General features: G+C 42.3%; 2 protein-coding genes across 5 annotated transcripts in view; one reads left to right on the forward strand and one right to left on the reverse strand.

The window, feature by feature from the left end:
* The window catches only part of cbl (Cbl proto-oncogene, E3 ubiquitin protein ligase), a 34068-nt gene extending 18555 nt beyond the window's left edge, over positions 1-15513 (forward strand). Inside the window, 14 exon segments of the mRNA XM_034097078.1 lie at positions 435-591; positions 2602-2723; positions 4243-4380; positions 5208-5295; positions 6512-6643; positions 6825-7043; positions 7970-8101; positions 8848-8910; positions 8912-9286; positions 9587-9675; positions 9849-10043; positions 10147-10235; positions 11023-11283; positions 12523-15513. Coding sequence (XP_033952969.1) covers positions 435-591; positions 2602-2723; positions 4243-4380; positions 5208-5295; positions 6512-6643; positions 6825-7043; positions 7970-8101; positions 8848-8910; positions 8912-9286; positions 9587-9675; positions 9849-10043; positions 10147-10235; positions 11023-11283; positions 12523-12818 — 2356 coding nt within the window. The 3' untranslated portion in view covers positions 12819-15513.
* Positions 15514-16266: 753 nt separating this feature from the next.
* mcamb (melanoma cell adhesion molecule b) overlaps positions 16267-18062 on the reverse strand; it is a 36083-nt gene continuing 34287 nt past the window's right edge. For 3 of the 4 annotated variants that reach the window (XM_034097431.2, XM_034097429.2, XM_034097430.2), the window contains one exon: positions 16267-17967. The gene's annotated coding sequence lies outside the window, so the exon portion shown is untranslated. The remainder of the gene's footprint in view (positions 17968-18062) is intronic. The other variant, XM_034097428.2, reaches the window with a different exon arrangement.

The following is an 18062-nucleotide window of genomic DNA, read 5'->3' on the forward strand; positions in this document are numbered from 1 at the left end:
TTTCGACTAAAGTGTCTTTCTGACAGGTCCTTGAAGTGTAATCAGTTCTATACAATCACAGATATTTAACCTAATTAGTCAAGTTAATTGAGAAAATTGGTTTTATGCAAATGTGTCCTACAAAAGGAATCCAGCCACGTGAAACAACAACACTTTCAAATCTGGGTTTTCCCCAATACTACATTTTTATTTTTTTTATTTGATGTCAAGATCTGCCACTTTTTCCTTTTTGGAGCATTATTTAGCCACATTGCTGACAAGTAGCATGAAATGGCTAGTAACAAATGACTCCCTAGGTGTTTTTTTTTATCGTCCGATACCATATCTGCATCTTTAAAGCCGAGCATGCTTCAGCACAAGACGTCTGTATTGTTGTCAGGATAAAAGATATTACGTTGTTTAAAGGGGATTTCGTCATGGTTTGTGTGTTCCAGGACCATTGTGCCTTGGAAGATATTTCGTCAGTCTCTCCATGAGTTTCATTCTATCAGCTCAGGACTGGAGGCCATGGCCCTCAAGTCCACCATCGACCTCGCCTGCAACGACTACATCTCTGTCTTTGAGTTTGACATCTTCACAAGGCTATTCCAGGTATTGAACACACACACACACACACACACACACACACACACACACACACACACACGGCACTAATGTATTTGTCATAGTTACAGTCTGAGATGATGAAAGAGAAATATGTGCTATGAAAGAGGGTGATTGAGAAGACGGAGAGTAATTAATAGCATAGTCTATAAGCCGTTGTCATGGAAACTAATATCATATGAGAAGCGCATAATGAACTCAAACATATTTGTCACGTTTTGACTTACCCTATCAACTTGTTAGCAGGATGACTGCTGACTTATTCACGCTGTCTGGCGGGACGGAAGTTCTTGCATTGTCTCTGCTCGCACATTACAGATGCAAAATGTTTGGCAATTATTTGGTCCTCTCTTTGTGATGGCTGTTGTCACTTAAAAAGGCACAGGCAGGTCTAGGGTTTCCAGGTGGTGATAACACTAAGGAGCATCCTCAAGGACAGTCATTATGTGTCATGTTGTCATTATAAGATATCCTTTTCTTAGTGTCAGATGAATAATAAATAGCAAGGTTGACCATTTGTGGTATAATTTCCAAACAACGTTGGCACCCTAGAGCGTCACAGATTATGTCCTACAGTTTTACTTTGCCTAAACCTGATGCAATGTTGTAGTTAAAGGACCAAACTACTCCCATACACACATAGAATTGAGCATCATTGTGAAATGTAGGGCTGTAAAAAGGGTTAGGGGAAATGGAGGGGGGAGGATGGGTATATTGGCATTATCTCCAGATATTATATTTAGTGCAAGTGTTTTATAACAGAATTATAATAAACACTTCTATGGGAAACATTGATGTTGTATACCATATCATCTGTAAACCACTGTAAACTTGCTCTGTTTGAATTTGTATTATCTAAAGCATCTTGCGTCATATCTGGCTTGCAGTAGTGTGTGTTGCTCATTCCCCTCAGTGATATTATCCCAGCTGAATGTGTGCACAGCACTGATCGGCTTAATGAAGCCTAAACAGATTACAGACATTTCCTATGACCCTCCCTCAAACAGAAAAAAAAACCTCCTCTAAATGTCCTCAAACACAGAATAGGAAGTGAGCCTGTGGCCATTTTGAGCTCTGTCCTTGATATGCAGTACACTGGAGATGAAATGATGCGTTTTTTAAATATTGCTATCGGCCCCTTCAAATGTTTCATACAGTATCTTTAGGCTCAATGATCTGGGGGTATTATCAACAGCTCTCATGTAGTGCGAACAGATCATCTAAAAATAATGTCCAAATAAGAGGCGACTGAAAAAGAATTGTGCAGCTACATTACGTAGTCACATAAAGTCAGTTAGTCAGAAGCACCCTGCTGTTTAGTAAACCCTGATACTTGTCTGCAATTACACTAAAAAGAGAGATAAGATACAAAATGTTAAACTTGAGTCCATCAAAGGAGTCAGTTTTGATTTGTGACTTCCTTTGGGCAAAAAGTATAAATATCCAGATGAAATGTGTGCAAATATGTTGGAAATGCACGGGGAACAGAATAGTCCCTCTTTGTGATTAGCCTGTACCGTGCCCTTGCAAATCTTTTTGTAGGTGGTGTATGTGTAATTCTACTTCCTTTCACACCAGACTAACCGTGAAAACATCTTCTCACTACCACGCTCTACGGAGTTGTATGAATTATTTGACTATTTTTGCTTCAAGCCTTGTTATCTTGGTGGTTTTTAAAGAAAGAAAAAGTGTTCTGCTTTACATACATTATGGGAAGCAGCCTGCGTATTTCCCTTTTAATCTTCCTCATTATGTGGTACCAAGTTAGCTGTTTAAAGTGCTCCAAATTCAGCTTTAAGGAGCATTTTACTCTGCTTGACCCAGGTAGCCATCGTAAATCACACTGAAGTTCAGTAAATGGTTGTTTCCAGTGTCATCCGTAACACAGTTTATCTCTCATTACTCTGCTCGTGTTGTTATTGCCGTGTCTATTCACTCACGTATCAACTGAGTGAGTCACCCTCTCTTTCTCCCGCGTGTGTGTGTGTGTGTGTGTAGCCTTGGTCGTCCCTGCTGCGGAACTGGAACAGCTTGGCAGTTACTCACCCCGGCTACATGGCCTTCCTCACATACGATGAGGTCAAAGCGCGGCTGCAGAAGTTTATCCACAAGCATGGCAGGTGAGATATCAAGAGCCATGTGAATGCACACACAGACACACCCTGTCACACCATCTAAATAAAGATGTGGTGTCATTTACTGCTTATTGGTGTGTGGTGTCCTCCCATTTACTTGAAATATATAGTTTAAGGTCCATTATCAACTTCTATCAGCACACTGTGAGCTGTGTTTGCAACAAACTTTTATTTCCATTGTTGAAACTTAACAAGACATTTCATGTAACCACGTTCATGTGATTAGAGCGGCAACAGCTTGGTTGTGGTATACCGAATCTCCAATGTCCTACATTTGTCCCTGCTGAAGAGACATGTGTTAGTGTGTGGGGGTGTATAGCGTACACAGCCTAATACATCATCAGTTTTACCTAAGGCAATAATGCTATCATGCACACATGCAATTATCATGGTTTAGGCTTTGTAGATAAGGCGTGCGTGCGTGCGTGTGGATTGAAAGCTGATGTCACTGTTGAGGCTTGGCTTATGAAGGGCCACATCCGTTCAGTTATTGGCCAATGTGTGTGCAGCATTTTGAAACTCTTAATTACAGCCTTCTGTTTGTATTATGGGTAAAGCACTTGGTCCACATCCAAACTAAACGTAGAGACTATCAACAACACTACCTTCTCCATTTGTGCACTTAGTGTGTTGATGATCGGATCAGGGGGTCACGGGTTCAAACCCCACTGCAGTCAGAATGCCGTTGTGTCCCTGGGCAAGGCACTTGTAACATGTAATTAAATGAACCGGCCTTTTCTTAAAGGTGTTAAAAACTCCAGATTTTTTTTATTTGGTCATTTCCTGACACAACATTCTCAACATAAAAACAAGGACATAAAACACGTTGAGCACAGGGAAGAGTGGCTGCATGTCTTTCCAGCCTGATGCCGCCTCTTGAAGCCACAGCTCCAAATGGTTTTTGGTGGTTAAAAAACACCACAGGGAACATTTTAAGCAGCATAATTATAAAACGCAGACATCACACCGTGTCTTTGTTTGATGATAAATAATGGGCAAAGACCCTCAAAACCCACCACTGCCCATCCAATTAAAAGATGAATACATGTCTGTGGGTGCCCTCTCTCCATATGATTCTGCCAATACAATAAATCCAGGTTACAAATGATTATTTTATTGAAATGTTTTTTCCTATTCAAACCATATTAGTCTTATTGATATGATTTCTTATCTTTTTAACTTTTTTGTTTGTTTGTTGTTCAGTCTGAACAAACATTTGACATTCCCATGCATTATTCAGCTTACATATTTGCTCTTTTACCTACTTTATCTCACTCAAATGTACAGGCATACTTGAAACCTGTTTCTAAGTGAACCCGATGTACACACTCCTGAGGGGACTGAATTCAATGATCTGTACATTTTACATAATTGTTTACATTGGAACTAAGCTGAAAACCAATGAGCACAATATGTGGCAGTAATACAGTATCTCTATCTGATTGCCCTTTGTCGACAACACTTTAGCATGTCTTCTGTCTCATGTCTTATGTTTCCTCCTCAGTTACATATTCCGACTGAGCTGCACCCGGCTGGGCCAGTGGGCCATCGGTTATGTGACCGCAGATGGAAACATACTCCAGACCATTCCCCACAATAAACCGCTCTTCCAGGCCCTGATCGACGGCTTCAGGGAAGGATTGTAAGTCCATCTGCTATTTGTTTGACACACTCCTATCAGCAATTGTTCTGATCATTGCCACCCTTAACTCTGCTCGGTGTCTCTGTAACTGGGTCTTTTTTTGTTTTAATAAATGGTCTATAAGTTAAGCTTCCTGTCATATGCAGAACTTCTCTTTGTTCTACCATGTCTCTTTTTCTTTCTTCTTCTCTTCCCACAAAGCATGCATCTCTGTTTAAAGTATGTGTTTATGCTTTCCCCGCCACAATGATTCTGCCTTTCAGCTCTCAAACAATCCAGCCATATCATATTGCCTGTTCCCGTCTTTGCAGCGTTATCATAACCAGAACTGAACTGTTGGTTTCCAATGTGCAGCTCAGTCACTGTTTTAGCTGGCTGGCATGAAACACATCTTTTCATGACAGTGCTGATTATTTTTGTTTAAGGAAAGCTATGGTTGGCTTGCTCACACCTGTAATCAATCCAGTATATCGCCTGCATCTACAAACATTTATCAAATAGTAATTATACCATCTGGCCCATTTATAAAATAGTCACGTACTCTACATGCATCATCATCATCATCATCATCATCATCATCATCATCATCATCATCATCATCATCATCATCATCATCATCATCATCATCCATCACCATCATCATCATCATCATCATCTCTGTGCTGATATTAAAATACCCAGTGAACGACTGAACAGATGTTTTCATGCAGCAGCCTGTTGGATGTACATGAAGTATAATCATATTGACTAATTATGGGGCTAACTTTTAAATAAAAATGAAATGCCCAAGGCTACTGTGCGTAACTTCTCATTTTGTTATTCCCCAGTTATTTATTCCCAGATGGTCGGACCCAAAACCCAGATCTGACAGGACTGTGTGAGCCTTCACCTCAAGACCACATCAAAGTCACACAGGTCAGAGCAGCGTGCTTCTGGATCTTGGCGGCGTGCGTTGAAGCTTCAACACTTCTGCCCATTCACTTTGAATGGGGTGACGTCGCGCTTTGCCGAATTGCATTGTGGTTCCGTCGCTTCGCTTTGCTCGCGTTGCTCGCTCCAAAAAAAAAGGGGAATGTTCTACTTTTGAAGCGTCAGCCAATCAAATTATAGGCCAGTACAAGCTCTAGCCAATCAAACCGCGTGCTTGTGTGTCCAGGGCGGGAGATTCATGTGATTGGTTGTTGGTCGAGTTTCAGACACGCCCACCAGCAAGCTTCAACCCACGCCGCCGTGTGGACGCTGCGTCATACATTCTCACTGACCTTTGGCATTTAACTGTTACGGACAAATAGCTTAGATACACATAAAGATCTTGGTTGAAAAAAGATATTGATGTTACCGTCTAGTGCATGACCAAAAGGAAGTAAAAGTCATGACAAAATACACCGCACAGGAACTAAGTTAGTCATGGGTGAGTATAGCTGACTCCTTTTAACATATAGCCATTTTTTATGTCTGACATCTATATTTAAGAAATAATATACTACGTATTAAAAACAGGTTCTTCACTGTGACAAAAAGCCACAGCTAATTTAAATGAGGTAAAGGTTGCAGAAGCCTAAATCATTCACATAGACAATTAAGATATATTAAAATACCAACATTTAAACTTTATATTTTTGGCTTTCATTTGAAGTCATCTTCTTTAATGTCGTCTTATTTCAACAGTGTTTCCAAAGCCATAACATTGCATGAGCTACATTCTCATACATAAAAAAAGATATTGCTGCATTTCAGAATGTTTTTTATAGTTCAAGCCATTTGTACTGTTGTCAGCGCGAGCTTCCAGTCTTGTTAAGAAGAATAGGAAACCCCGTCTGTCTTTCAGAATGTCACACAGTCATCACATTGAAGCACGCATCGTGTTACTGCACAAGATTCAACTGTAAATTGTGAAATATCTTTAAACAACCCTTGGGCTTTCATGTCTTCTCAAGGGGTTGAAAACTTGTTTATGAACAGAACCCTTTTGCTTGAGCACAGGACTGAAACTAAAAATACGCCCCCACATCTTTTAACTTGGCTCCAGATCCTTCCGGGCTCTTTCGAAATGATCTCAGATGGTGTTAGGATCGTATGATGTTACTGTGTTTTGGCAACGAAAACTCAGTTGTCTCATTTTCCCCCTTAGGAGCAATATGAGCTGTACTGCGAGATGGGCTCTACGTTCCAGCTGTGTAAGATCTGTGCCGAGAACGACAAGGATGTGAAGATCGAGCCCTGCGGTCATCTCATGTGCACCTCCTGTCTCACCGCCTGGCAGGTAAGAGTGGGTGGACAGGTCTGTGTGGGTGTTTCGCTTCAAGTGAAGTGTCACGCCTCCTACCTGTTGAGAGGAACACTCACCAAGTGTTTTTCTCGGCAAACGTGGCGGACATATAAAAACACATCACCCCCTTTCATCTCTGTGTCCCATAACATCTGCCTTTGTGCTTTTGTTCCAGGAGTCGGAGGGTCAGGGAACAGGATGTCCCTTTTGTCGCTGTGAGATTAAAGGTACGGAGCCCATTGTTGTGGATCCTTTTGACCCCAAGGACAACAGCGGGGGCTCCTGCAGGGGCATGTTCGGGGCTGAGGGGGCTCCGTCACCCAGCTATGACGACGATGACGACGACAGACTTGAAGACCCCCACCTCATGATGAGCAAACTCGCCTGTTCAAAGGTAATACTGTGGGAAGACTTAACTTTATTAAGAAAGACAGTGATATCAGTTTCCCTCAAGCTTCCAGTCATGGCACCTCGAGAGTTGATTAAATGTTGCGTTGGTTTGACGCCCTCAGCGCACCTCCTGGGTTTCTTCTGTCTTCGTATCTTATCTGTCTTTGAGAGACCCATCTCTCTACAGATGAAATACTCCCTGCCTCCCCCCTTTCATATTTTCTGAGATTCAGGATCACTCCTCATATCTCAGGTCTTTCATCTCCATCTTTCATGGTGTCAAGGTAGTAACTTTTTTGTGCCTCAGTGTTTGATATGTTGGGCATTTTCTTTTCTTTTTTTAAACTGTGTGTGCTGCATATAGATCAGGCTCACACACACTTTGAAGTGGTCCCTGGAATTTCTATGGCATTCATTGCTGCCCCGGTCTCTTTCTTATCTTTGACCATTTCTTTAAATATACTTGTACACTTTGAAGTACATGGCTGTACTTCATAAATATGTTGTATTGATTTGTGTTTGTTATTTTTAAAACAAGCAAACTTAGATTTGTTCTTTCCTTTTTGATGAGCAAAGAAATCTACGCCATTGAACTGTGCAGTCAAATGTTATGGCACATGGAACTATTGTTGTTGTTGCACGATCAGGACTTAGGTTTCCCGACATAATCCTGACATTTTAAGCCATGCAGCTCAAAACAATGATTTTAAACGTTAGATGTGGCCATTTGAGGAGAAGAAAATGAGCACTGTTGTGCAAAATGTTCTTCTTTATTCATTCAAAGCGCTGCCTTTCCCCCACACTCTCTAACCTAAGTTTGATTGGAACCAATAGTCATTAATTCGTATTCCTCAAACCCGCCATTAGACAACCCTCGGTCTGTTGAAATGTAGCTGATCAGATGTGATGGGTGTTGTGCTGTTGATCCAGGTGGAGCGCCCCCCGTCACCCATGTCCATGGCTCCTCAGTCCTCTCTGCCCCCCGTGCCGCCCAGACTAGACCTCATACCACACAGACCTCCCAACCCGCCGGGGGCCTCCAGCCCCGGGGTCACCAGTAAGGTAACTGAACATACACAAGCAAGAGAACGCCTCATTCGGGCAAGAGGGGATGTTCAAATCAAAGTGTAGTTAAAGCATTACTTATTTCACAGTCACAAAGCATTTTCAATATTGGGTTGGATTGTCCAGTGTTTGTCTCCAGGGGGGTCGGGGGCCTACAGGACAACAGGAAAGAGTGCTGTCATAGAAGAATGTTATTTTTTCTTTTGATGTCATTTGCACATAATGTTAATACAAGCACTATCACTTTCCATCTTTGTAACATATAAGCCATTTCAAAGTCACCCTAACATTAGTTTGTCCCTTAAGCCAAACTAATAATATTCTGCTTTACAGCTGGTAGCTTGGTTTTCAAACGATGCGTACCTTTGTTACTCCCTTCACTGAAGTAGTGTTGAAATGACAGCCTCACTAATCACTGTATTTTATATCCTGCATACGAGACGTCTGGGAGTGCATTTCTACTCACTCACATATTCATATTACCCCGATCACATTTCTGCTTAAATGTAGATCAATGGAAACTGTAGATGGGAAGCCGGATTGTGTGCAGATGATGAACAACACTGTGCTTTCTGTTGTTATGTATATTGTCGATTAAGATGATGAATGCACACACAGTGCTTTTGCTGCTAAATGGATTCTTTCCAGTGGAGCAGACGGCAGTACTGTGTTTTCTTTGTTTCACATCAATATTGTGTGTACTCTAAAAGAGCCCCCCCCCCCTCTCTGTTCCTCCCCTCCAGGCAGCATCTCACCACAAAGACAAGCCTCTTCCCCTGCCCCCAGCACTGAGGGATCTCCCCCCTCCCCCCCCCTCCGGACCGCCCCCACGTAGCCGGGGCGGCCCCCGATGGACGGCTGCAGAGGCGGCCCTTGCCCTGCACTCCTGGGGACCCCCCTAGAGATAAGCTCCCTCCCACACCCCCAAGCCGGCCCCTGGGGGACTGGAACTCCCGGCCTGTTCCCAAGGCCCCCAGTTCCTCCTCTTCTTCCTCCTCTTCTTCCTCCTCTTCTTCCTCCTCTTCCTCATCCAGCCAGGTGTCCAGTCTGGGGGTGGACATTCGAGCGGGCGTCAGGGAACTCTCCAACCGACACTCCCTCCCCTTGGCGCTGCCCTCCGCTCTGGACCCCCGCTCAGAGTCGCAGAAGAACAACAGCTCCCTCAGTCTGGACCACCAGCTGGTCAGAGAAACCACAGCACACCACACCACACCACACCACACCACACCACACCACACCACACCACACCACACCACACCACACCACACCACACCACACCACACCACACCACACCACACCACACCACACCACAGCACACCACAGCACACCACAGCACACCACAGCACACCACAGAACACCACAGAACACACTAAATGATTGTATCTATTCCTTAAATGTAATCATTGTTTGATTTAAAGATTTTGATAATGAAAATGCTCCTCTTTAAAATGTCTGACATTTCAGCTTCTGCTTCCTTTACAGAGTTTTGCGGCTCCAGCCGGTCCAGATTACGACGGCCCCAAAGTGAAGCCCTCGGCCTCGGCCAACGCCATCTATTCCCTGGCAATCAGGTAGGATTGACTGGCACTATGAGGACGGATGCGTCGAGCATTTCAACTTTGACTGACACAATTTTTTCTTAATGCTTGTTGTTTCTTCCACAAACGTTTAGCCTTTTACCGTCGATAGTTCCACATCCATGAATACAGCTTTAGTTTAAATATGTGTGCTTGTTTGTGTCCAGACCCTCTCCAGCCCAGAGGCCAGTGGCAGGAGAGGAGGCCCGTGACAGTGAGGAAGAGTCGGAGTACATGATCCCCTCTTCTCGCCCCGTCCTGCCCCCCGTTACTGCTCCTCCTGTAGGGGAGCTCCCCCCCGTCCCCAGGCCTTCACAGCCTCCATCAGCACTGCAGACACAAGCCTCCGCACTCACCTCACGGTACTCAAAACACTCAATAAATCCACCTGTCGCACATCTGTACTACTTTGATAAGTGCAGTTTGTTATGGTTGTTGTTTCATTATTGTTGTTTGTTGTTGTAGGCTGCCGATGGCTGGAGTGGAGGATGGACCTCAAATGTATGAAGCCATGTACGACATCCAGGCCAGGGCCCAGCAAGCCAGAGATTCAGGTATTTAGATTTCCTCCATCCAATCAGTTTAGAGGCAGAATGTGTCACTTTCTAAACCTATATGCTTCCTGTTTACACATTTGATCTCTGCTTTTTGAACCCCTGGTTGAACAACAGTCTCTCAACCAATCAACCTGAATTTGTGAATATTAGTTTCACTCCAAAACAAGACCCCCACCATGTGAGAAAACAGGGTGTCCGCGGGGTCTTAAAAAGTATTAAAAATTGATAAATCCATTTATCGAAAATTAAGGCTATTAAAAAGTATTAAACGGCATTTTCCAAGGTATTTAATTTTGTAGCTTGTTTTCAATAAGTATATAACTGGTCCAAAGAGGTTGTGTTCTACAGTGTGCCTGAATGTAATCATTGCGTGGGTGTGTAGTGTGATTCTGTGTAGTTTGTTTATGACATCCCGTTGGATTTGATGTCATCTGAACAGGACATCGCGCGCTATCGAGCAGTGAGCGCGCGATGTCCTGTTCAGGGTTCTATCGGGTCCGTTTACGCCGGTTGTTAAACAACATCGTTATTGGGAAATGTAAGTTTGCGTCCAAATGGTTGAAAGATAAGGAGGAAGGACAATCAATACTGTATAATGTGAGGTAAAGTGTGTCGCCAATGTAACTCTAATTAAAACTCGAAGTGGCGACGAGGTCTTAAAATGTATGGAAAGGGTCTTAAAAAGGTGAATACAGCAGCCTGTGTAAATGAGTAGTCCCAAGAATATGCTAAATATAATTAGTCAGATACGTAAGTGTTAATAAATGTCTTTCCCCCGCCCCAGACTACTCCGAGCTGCCCCCTCTGGCGCTGTCCAACGGTCCCAGAGAGGAGGAGGAGGAGGAGGGGGAGGAGGAGGGGGAGGAGGGGGGGGAGGAGAACGGGTACGACTTCCCTAAACCGCGGCTGCCGATGCCCACGACCCGACGGACCCTTTCAGAAATCGGGGCGTCGTCTTCCTCCTCTTCATCTTCCTCATCATGCTCATCCTCCACAGCAGCCTTCAGCCGTCTTTCTCTTGATTTGGATGCTGGAGCTGCAGCACGTAAGCATACTTGCCCCATGCACATGATCCAGAGCTAGTTTGTAATGATGTATAACTGTATAAATTATTTGAAAGACAATTTGAGAAAGAAGGCGCCATCCAGTAGCATATCATAGTCAAAGGCTACTGGTGACCGCTAAATAGAGGATTCTGAGTAAATGGTTGGAAACCATTAGGTCACTTTTTGCGACTTGGATGAACTGACCCTTTTAAAATGTGCTTTTATTAGATGATGTGACATTCATTTACATTAGTGGTGGCTTATAAGGCAACTGGTTTGTTTCATAAAATGCATTGGATGTATAAAAGCAGCTTCTTAGTGCAGGTCCATACTAAAATAGCTGATTAATCAATATCTTGGATTATCACAAAAGCCCTCTGACTGGGAGAGCAGCATGAAAAGTCCACTAAGAGGTTTTTCTGCTACCTGCTGATTCTCAGGAAGCTCTCTGAAGTTAATAATAGACTTAGATAAATTACAATGAATTGATTGACATAACTAATTTTCTCAGTATGTGCAAAGGGTAGAGAAGAATAATTATAGAGAGCTACTCGGTAAGCCCAGTGACCTTAAAACCAGAACAGTGTTTCCTCCAGGACTTGAGAGAAACCTGCCGTTGGACTGACCGGTGACCGACCGGTCTGCGGACGTTTCACTGCAACACACATTATGTAGAAGACAGTCGGAAAGCATTTCTATGAGTAATATTCATCTCTCGGTCTGCAGTGAGCTGACATGCTCTACCTACAGTGTGATGATTGCCGGCTGTCTGTGTCCCACTAAAGACTTGAACCTTTTATATCTGAGGACCAATTAAGTGTCTCTCAGACAAGCTGACAAGCTCTCGGATTATAATTGGTCTCTCTATGGGAGCTTTATTATAGGTTGCTGCAGATTTAAAGGTCAACCAGTTCACCGTATATACAGTATCATTAAAAACACTCATAGCTTACTGCAGACAAACACTCAGGGGGCTTTATTTTGGTAATCAGGATGAAATGAGTTGGAGATGGTTTCCAGTCAAATGTCAATATAGGTCATTGAACATTAAGATTTACTTTAAGAGTATTTCAAAGGAGTTTATATTATTTCAGGTTTAGATGGATGGATGGATGGATGGACAGATAGATACAAAAATAAAAAATATTCTATCAAATATAAACAAAAGAATATAAAATATCTGGATAATTCAAGTAAAAAGTCAACAATATATAAATCCCCTCTCTTCTTCTCTCCAGCCCTCTCCGAGCCGGTGGAAGCCCCAGAGAGACCTCCCAAGCCCCTGCCCCGACGAATCAACTCTGAGCACCGGCCCAGCCCTGTCCCGCCCGTCCCTGCCCCCCCCAGCGGTGGGGCAGCAGGGGGAGAAGCCAACCCTCAGATCAGCATCGAGATCGAGCTCCTTGCGAGTCAGGGGTACTCTCAGCAGGACATCCAGAAAGCACTGATGATTGCACAGAACAATATCGAAATGGCTAGGAACATCCTACGCGAGTTCGTCTCTATTCCTTCCACCGCGAATATTCTTACATAGCACGCTTTGTGCCTCTCTCTCTTTCTCGTGTCTTGCTCTCTCGCCCTAGCTTGGCACAGCCTGGTTGGGTAAAGGTTGCCTGCAGCACTACCTCTGTGCTGACGCCCGACATCCCTGTGGGTTTTTAACTGGCTGTTACTCCAGAGCGCCCTGCACTCCATGCGCTTTCAACAGTGTCCGGCCTTCTCTAAACCGCTACTGCATTCCTCTTCATTTCCCACGAGACATCTACGGGGGGGTGACTGAGCGTGTGCGGAACAATGATGGGATGCCGCGTGGCGCGAGACTTTTCGTAGGACGTCAGGAAGACAGATTCGTATCTTTCAAGTTGAAGCCTATTGCTGAAAATGTAACCAACACCTCACAAATAAAACTAAAAATGTATGTCTATATGAAAATGTAATATATGAGTAAATATATATTAAATATGTGTAATATATACAGTACGTGCATATACAGTATGTAAAAAAAAAAAAAATGACTTCAGCTTTGAGGGTACAAGCGATGTTGGTAGACGGGGACCAGGTTACATTTGACCGTTTTCTCAGACTGAGGAAGACGTTCATGTGAGGAAGAGTCGGGGCGACCTCCTCACCATGAGTTCACTCAGCAGCTTTGAAGACGTGCGGCAGAGCACTTCATCATGGATTCAGTCTGTAATGGCCTTTGATAAACAACGTTGCTTTGGTACTTTTTTTTTTTTTTATAAACATGCTTGTTTTGTCGTGTTGTATTTTTCAAAGTAGCATGGCGATGGTTTGGGGTCTGGACTATGGTCTGGCAGTATGTTTTTATAATGTGCGAGTTTGTGTATGTGAGCATGTTTCTGTGTGTGTGTGTGTGTGTGTGTGTGTGCGCCAGACTTCTCCTCTGCTCCTAAATGAACAACATGAATGTGGTGTTACAGTCAGTATACGTACTACTGCTCTCACTGTAGATCCCGGCGCTGAGATTACTAGAGGACGTGCTAATGTTGACGACCCTGCAGTATTGACGGGCTCGTGTTGTGTGATCCCTGGTGGCTGAAACATTCTGTCTTTGTCTAACTTCATTGGCTGGCTGGTCAAAGTGTTCCGTCTCCAGCTCAGTCCAGTGAGAAGGAAAAGGAAAAGAAAACGTCATCAAGTTACTTTTGGTAATATATTATTGTTATATGATCATAAATATTGTTATTATAATTCATTCAGAAGTGCTTCACTGCTGCTACTATTGTTAGTGCTAAACAATTAAGCCTTAAATGTACATTTGTGAATATTGTGTTTAACCGTCATTCTGTTTCTTTAGAGTGACAGTATCCCATGTTTCTCTGGTCCGTAATGTAGCATACTTGAAAGTACAAGCAGCCTGTGAGCCTGCAAGCGGTCAAATCTTCAGTGGTTTAAACCCTCTTTTTTTTTAATGATGTATGATTCTCTACAAGGAGACTCTGCTACAGAAACCAGACATTGTGTAACAGACTCAGGCTTCTATCACATACATTTCTATTCTCTGTGGGAGTTTCTGAATCTGTTTTTTTTATTAAGTAGGCTCATGGGTTTGCTGGCTCACCCCCAAGTCTACATTAAAGTCAGTGTTCGGGCCATCTGTGAGAGCTAACTCAGGAATAATGTTTATCCCCCCCCCCCCCAGGAGACTCAGAGTCACAGACAGCCGCTCACCTGCCGACTCTTCATCAGGCGACATGTAGCCACAAGTATCCGCTCAATGAAGTCACACAAGTAGCCTAATACTCTTCTTCTTTTGTTACACTAGAACTTGCACATTTGTTGTATTATTTTCCATATTGGCAGGACTAGAAACAGCAGCTTTGTTTCCAGGTACTATGAATGAACAAGATACACCAATGCAAGGAGCTTTTAGGTACATGAACCTCTGCCATCATGAAGAAGACTGTCAGCCCTTGCTTTTTCTGGGTAATGCCGTCTGTTGACTGGAAGCCATCTTTCTCTCTGGCTCTCCTCTAGTTCTCTTGTTTTTGTTCCTAGTTGCCTTGAGAAACGTCTTGAATGATGGGTAATGGTCCCCAAACCTCCAGACTGTACCAATGTGTTGTTGATGCTTTGAAGAGGTTATTGTTGTTTTGTATTATTTACCTTTTTTTATTTCGCACATTATACCAATGTGTGCTTTGATACTGTCACTCTAAAGAAAAAGAAATGAAAAGAAAGAAATTGTTGTTTTTATTTCATTTTGCATTCCTGTAAATGTATTTTGTTCCAAAGGTTTTGTTTACTTCTGTGAATAATTCTGTGAGCAGTGCCATATGTTCAGAGATCCTCATCATGGTGAGAGTCCGTTTTTGAAGAGAATGTGTTGGTATTGATCTGTACCTGTTGATCTCAGAAGGTTGTGCAGTATTGCTTGTATTATTATGTCTTCTTTGCCTCGTCAGCCGCATCAGGCCTCATCTATGAGCACAGTATGAGCATCTGAGAAAAGTCTCGTTTGTCTTTCCGACCTGGAAGATAAAGCAGGTCCAGGATCAGTACTCAGCCTCCGATGCTCGATGCGTTCCAGCCCCTGACCCGCAGCCTGTATTGGGGTACTTCATCTCTCTGCCATCAGAGGGAGCCGTTGGTCCACGTAGCCTGTCGCTTCTCATCAGTAAAAGGCATTCATTAACTTGTTGATGATTTTTAAAGCTCATATCATTTTGGAAGTATGCACAGTGCTGTTAATAAAATTATAAACGAAAGCTATCACGTGTCTCTTCTGTACAGCAGAGTAAATGGGTTTAGCTTGTAGCTGCCAGAACTACAAGGTCATTCTTTGCCTGCATTTTATATTTCGGTGTCTTTGTACATGTAACTATTTTCCTATGAAATAGTTAAGATTTGTTGGAGCATTTTTATGAATTTCATTGAATTGTTGCAAAATACTAGGGTATGATTAGTTTTATTTGATTATTACTACACTGCAAGTTTTAATGACCTTCGAAAAACTTTGTGTATGAAAAGCTATACTAAGTCCATTTTAAATATATCATGACGTTGTAATGGCTTATTATACCAGGGTTTCTAATACATCTTGAATGACAGTTCCAATGAAGTGAGCCAGCATAACAAAATACGCTCTCAGTTCTGGATTCAATTCCAGAACTGATGCAGTTTACTTTAGCGTTACTGGTATTGACCACAAAATAAATCCAAACAAGACTCACAATTAACGACAAGTTGCCATTCAACTTCGACACATTTAAAAACAAGCACATTATCTCATTACTCAGATTAGAAAGTTTATTAATGTGTATCTTTGCATTGACTAAAAGTACCGACAGGATGTGCTGACAACATATTGCTTTACTCCAAGTGTACTGACATTAGTTCATTACTAAGAGATGCGTTGAAACTGCCTATTTATTAATAAATAACGAACGTTCACGTCTTAGTCTTGCTAACCATTAACAACCAAGGCTTTTATATGCAATTGATTAATATATATCACATTCAAACTTAGAAACATTGTACGCTCTTCTTCTCGTTTAACAGTCAATCTTTATTTGGTATAATTTGCAAAAACTACAAACAATGAATTTGTTGAATTGACATTCATTTTACATTTCAGAACTCCAAGGCATTAAAGGGAATTTAACAGAATTCTAACACCCAAAACAATTGAACAGTGGTAGTTCTTAAAAAAACAGCAGAACAAAACAGACCAACCGGTGGTAGGACGGGGGGCAAGTATGGACCATACCTGCACATTACCAAACAGTGCGTTTGATTGTCTGCCAACTTTGCATATGTGGAGTCACAGTCATTATCCCCTCCTCTGAAAGTCATATACTGTGCTATAGTCGTCATATCTGAGGGGGGTCTGTGTCTCTTAGGAAGCCAACTAATTATTTCAAGTTTCAGTCAATAAATGAATGAATTACTTAATTAAACAGAAACGTGTATTTTCCTAATGAGGGCAACTGCATGCTGGGAACCATATATATGGACCAAAACTCTGTTCGACCCTCATCCTTACCGGAAAAAATAACTAGCGACAGAAATACTTTTCATTCACCTATAGTCACACTAAACAAAACCACTGTTTCACATTCGGGAAACACGACTGCATGAATAAACACAAAGAAATCAGTGCACTGAACATTAAATAAAACTAACAATACTAATTATATTCCTACAAGGCTTTTGGTTGAATTGCTAAGGCATCTGTAGTTTCAACTTGGCTGTTGATAATGATTCAACACGGAAAATAACAAAACTAAACTGAAGGAAAGAAAACATAAAACTACAAATAATGTTAACCCTTCTAGGTCTAGAAACAGACTAAATGAAGCACCCGTCTCACAAAAATATCTTCTTTTTAAAAATACTAAAACTGGGGTGTGTTAGCTAACAACAAATGCGAATGATGTGTGATAAACTTAAATGACCTAAAAGGTTTTTTTTCAGAGATAAAAGGAAAAACGTTGTGAGGCTGTAACTGGCTGCAGGCGGACGCATCATTGCATCGCCATAAAATTCAGTGTGCAGACTTAAGCGACAGGAAACAGACAAAAAAAGAAATAAACAAAACATCTAACCTAAGCTTTCTTTCTGTCCATAAACAGCACCCAAACAAAATAAAAACGCTATCTGGTAATTTATTTGTGGTTGTTTTTCTCTATATTGTCATTTTAAATAAAGAAATATATACATAGGTTATAATATGTACACTTGTTAAAGACCTGTTTCACGCTGCTCTTCAGTGATTACTTTGCCTGAGGTGATGCCTAGTTGGATATAAAAACAGTCCCTGGTCAATGTTGTGCTCCAAATCTTGTTCTGCGGACAATCAGCAATATACAACGCTTGTGGTAATACGAACTATAGGCTTAGGATAGTTCTTGGTGTCATTTTAGAAATTGAGTTTTGTCATGGTGGGATCAAATCACTTCTTCTCATTAAAGCTTATTCTAGAGGAAATGTGCTGGATAAAAAGGACAGTCAAGCTAAAGTTGCAGTTCGGAGAACATTTGAGTGTCAGTCGTGCATCGTGATCATTTATACTAGCAGGCGACTGAGCTTTACCATGACGACTAATAAGGGGCTGTGGGGGAAGCATTGGCCGTTCTGAGCCTGAGAGGCAGGAACTGGAGCAGCTGTGTGTGTCCGCAGTTTCCTCCTCACTTCTGTTCATCCAGGTACGCTCCTCACTGCTGGGGGAAGACACACAAAAAGGGCAGAGGGAGAGCGGATATGTTAATGGTTCTATCACATTAAAAAAAACAGCATCATCATAGAGTACTTTAAT

This window comes from Pseudochaenichthys georgianus, chromosome 13, assembly GCF_902827115.2.
Source record: "Pseudochaenichthys georgianus chromosome 13, fPseGeo1.2, whole genome shotgun sequence".
NCBI classification, from domain to species: Eukaryota; Metazoa; Chordata; class Actinopteri; order Perciformes; family Channichthyidae; genus Pseudochaenichthys; species Pseudochaenichthys georgianus.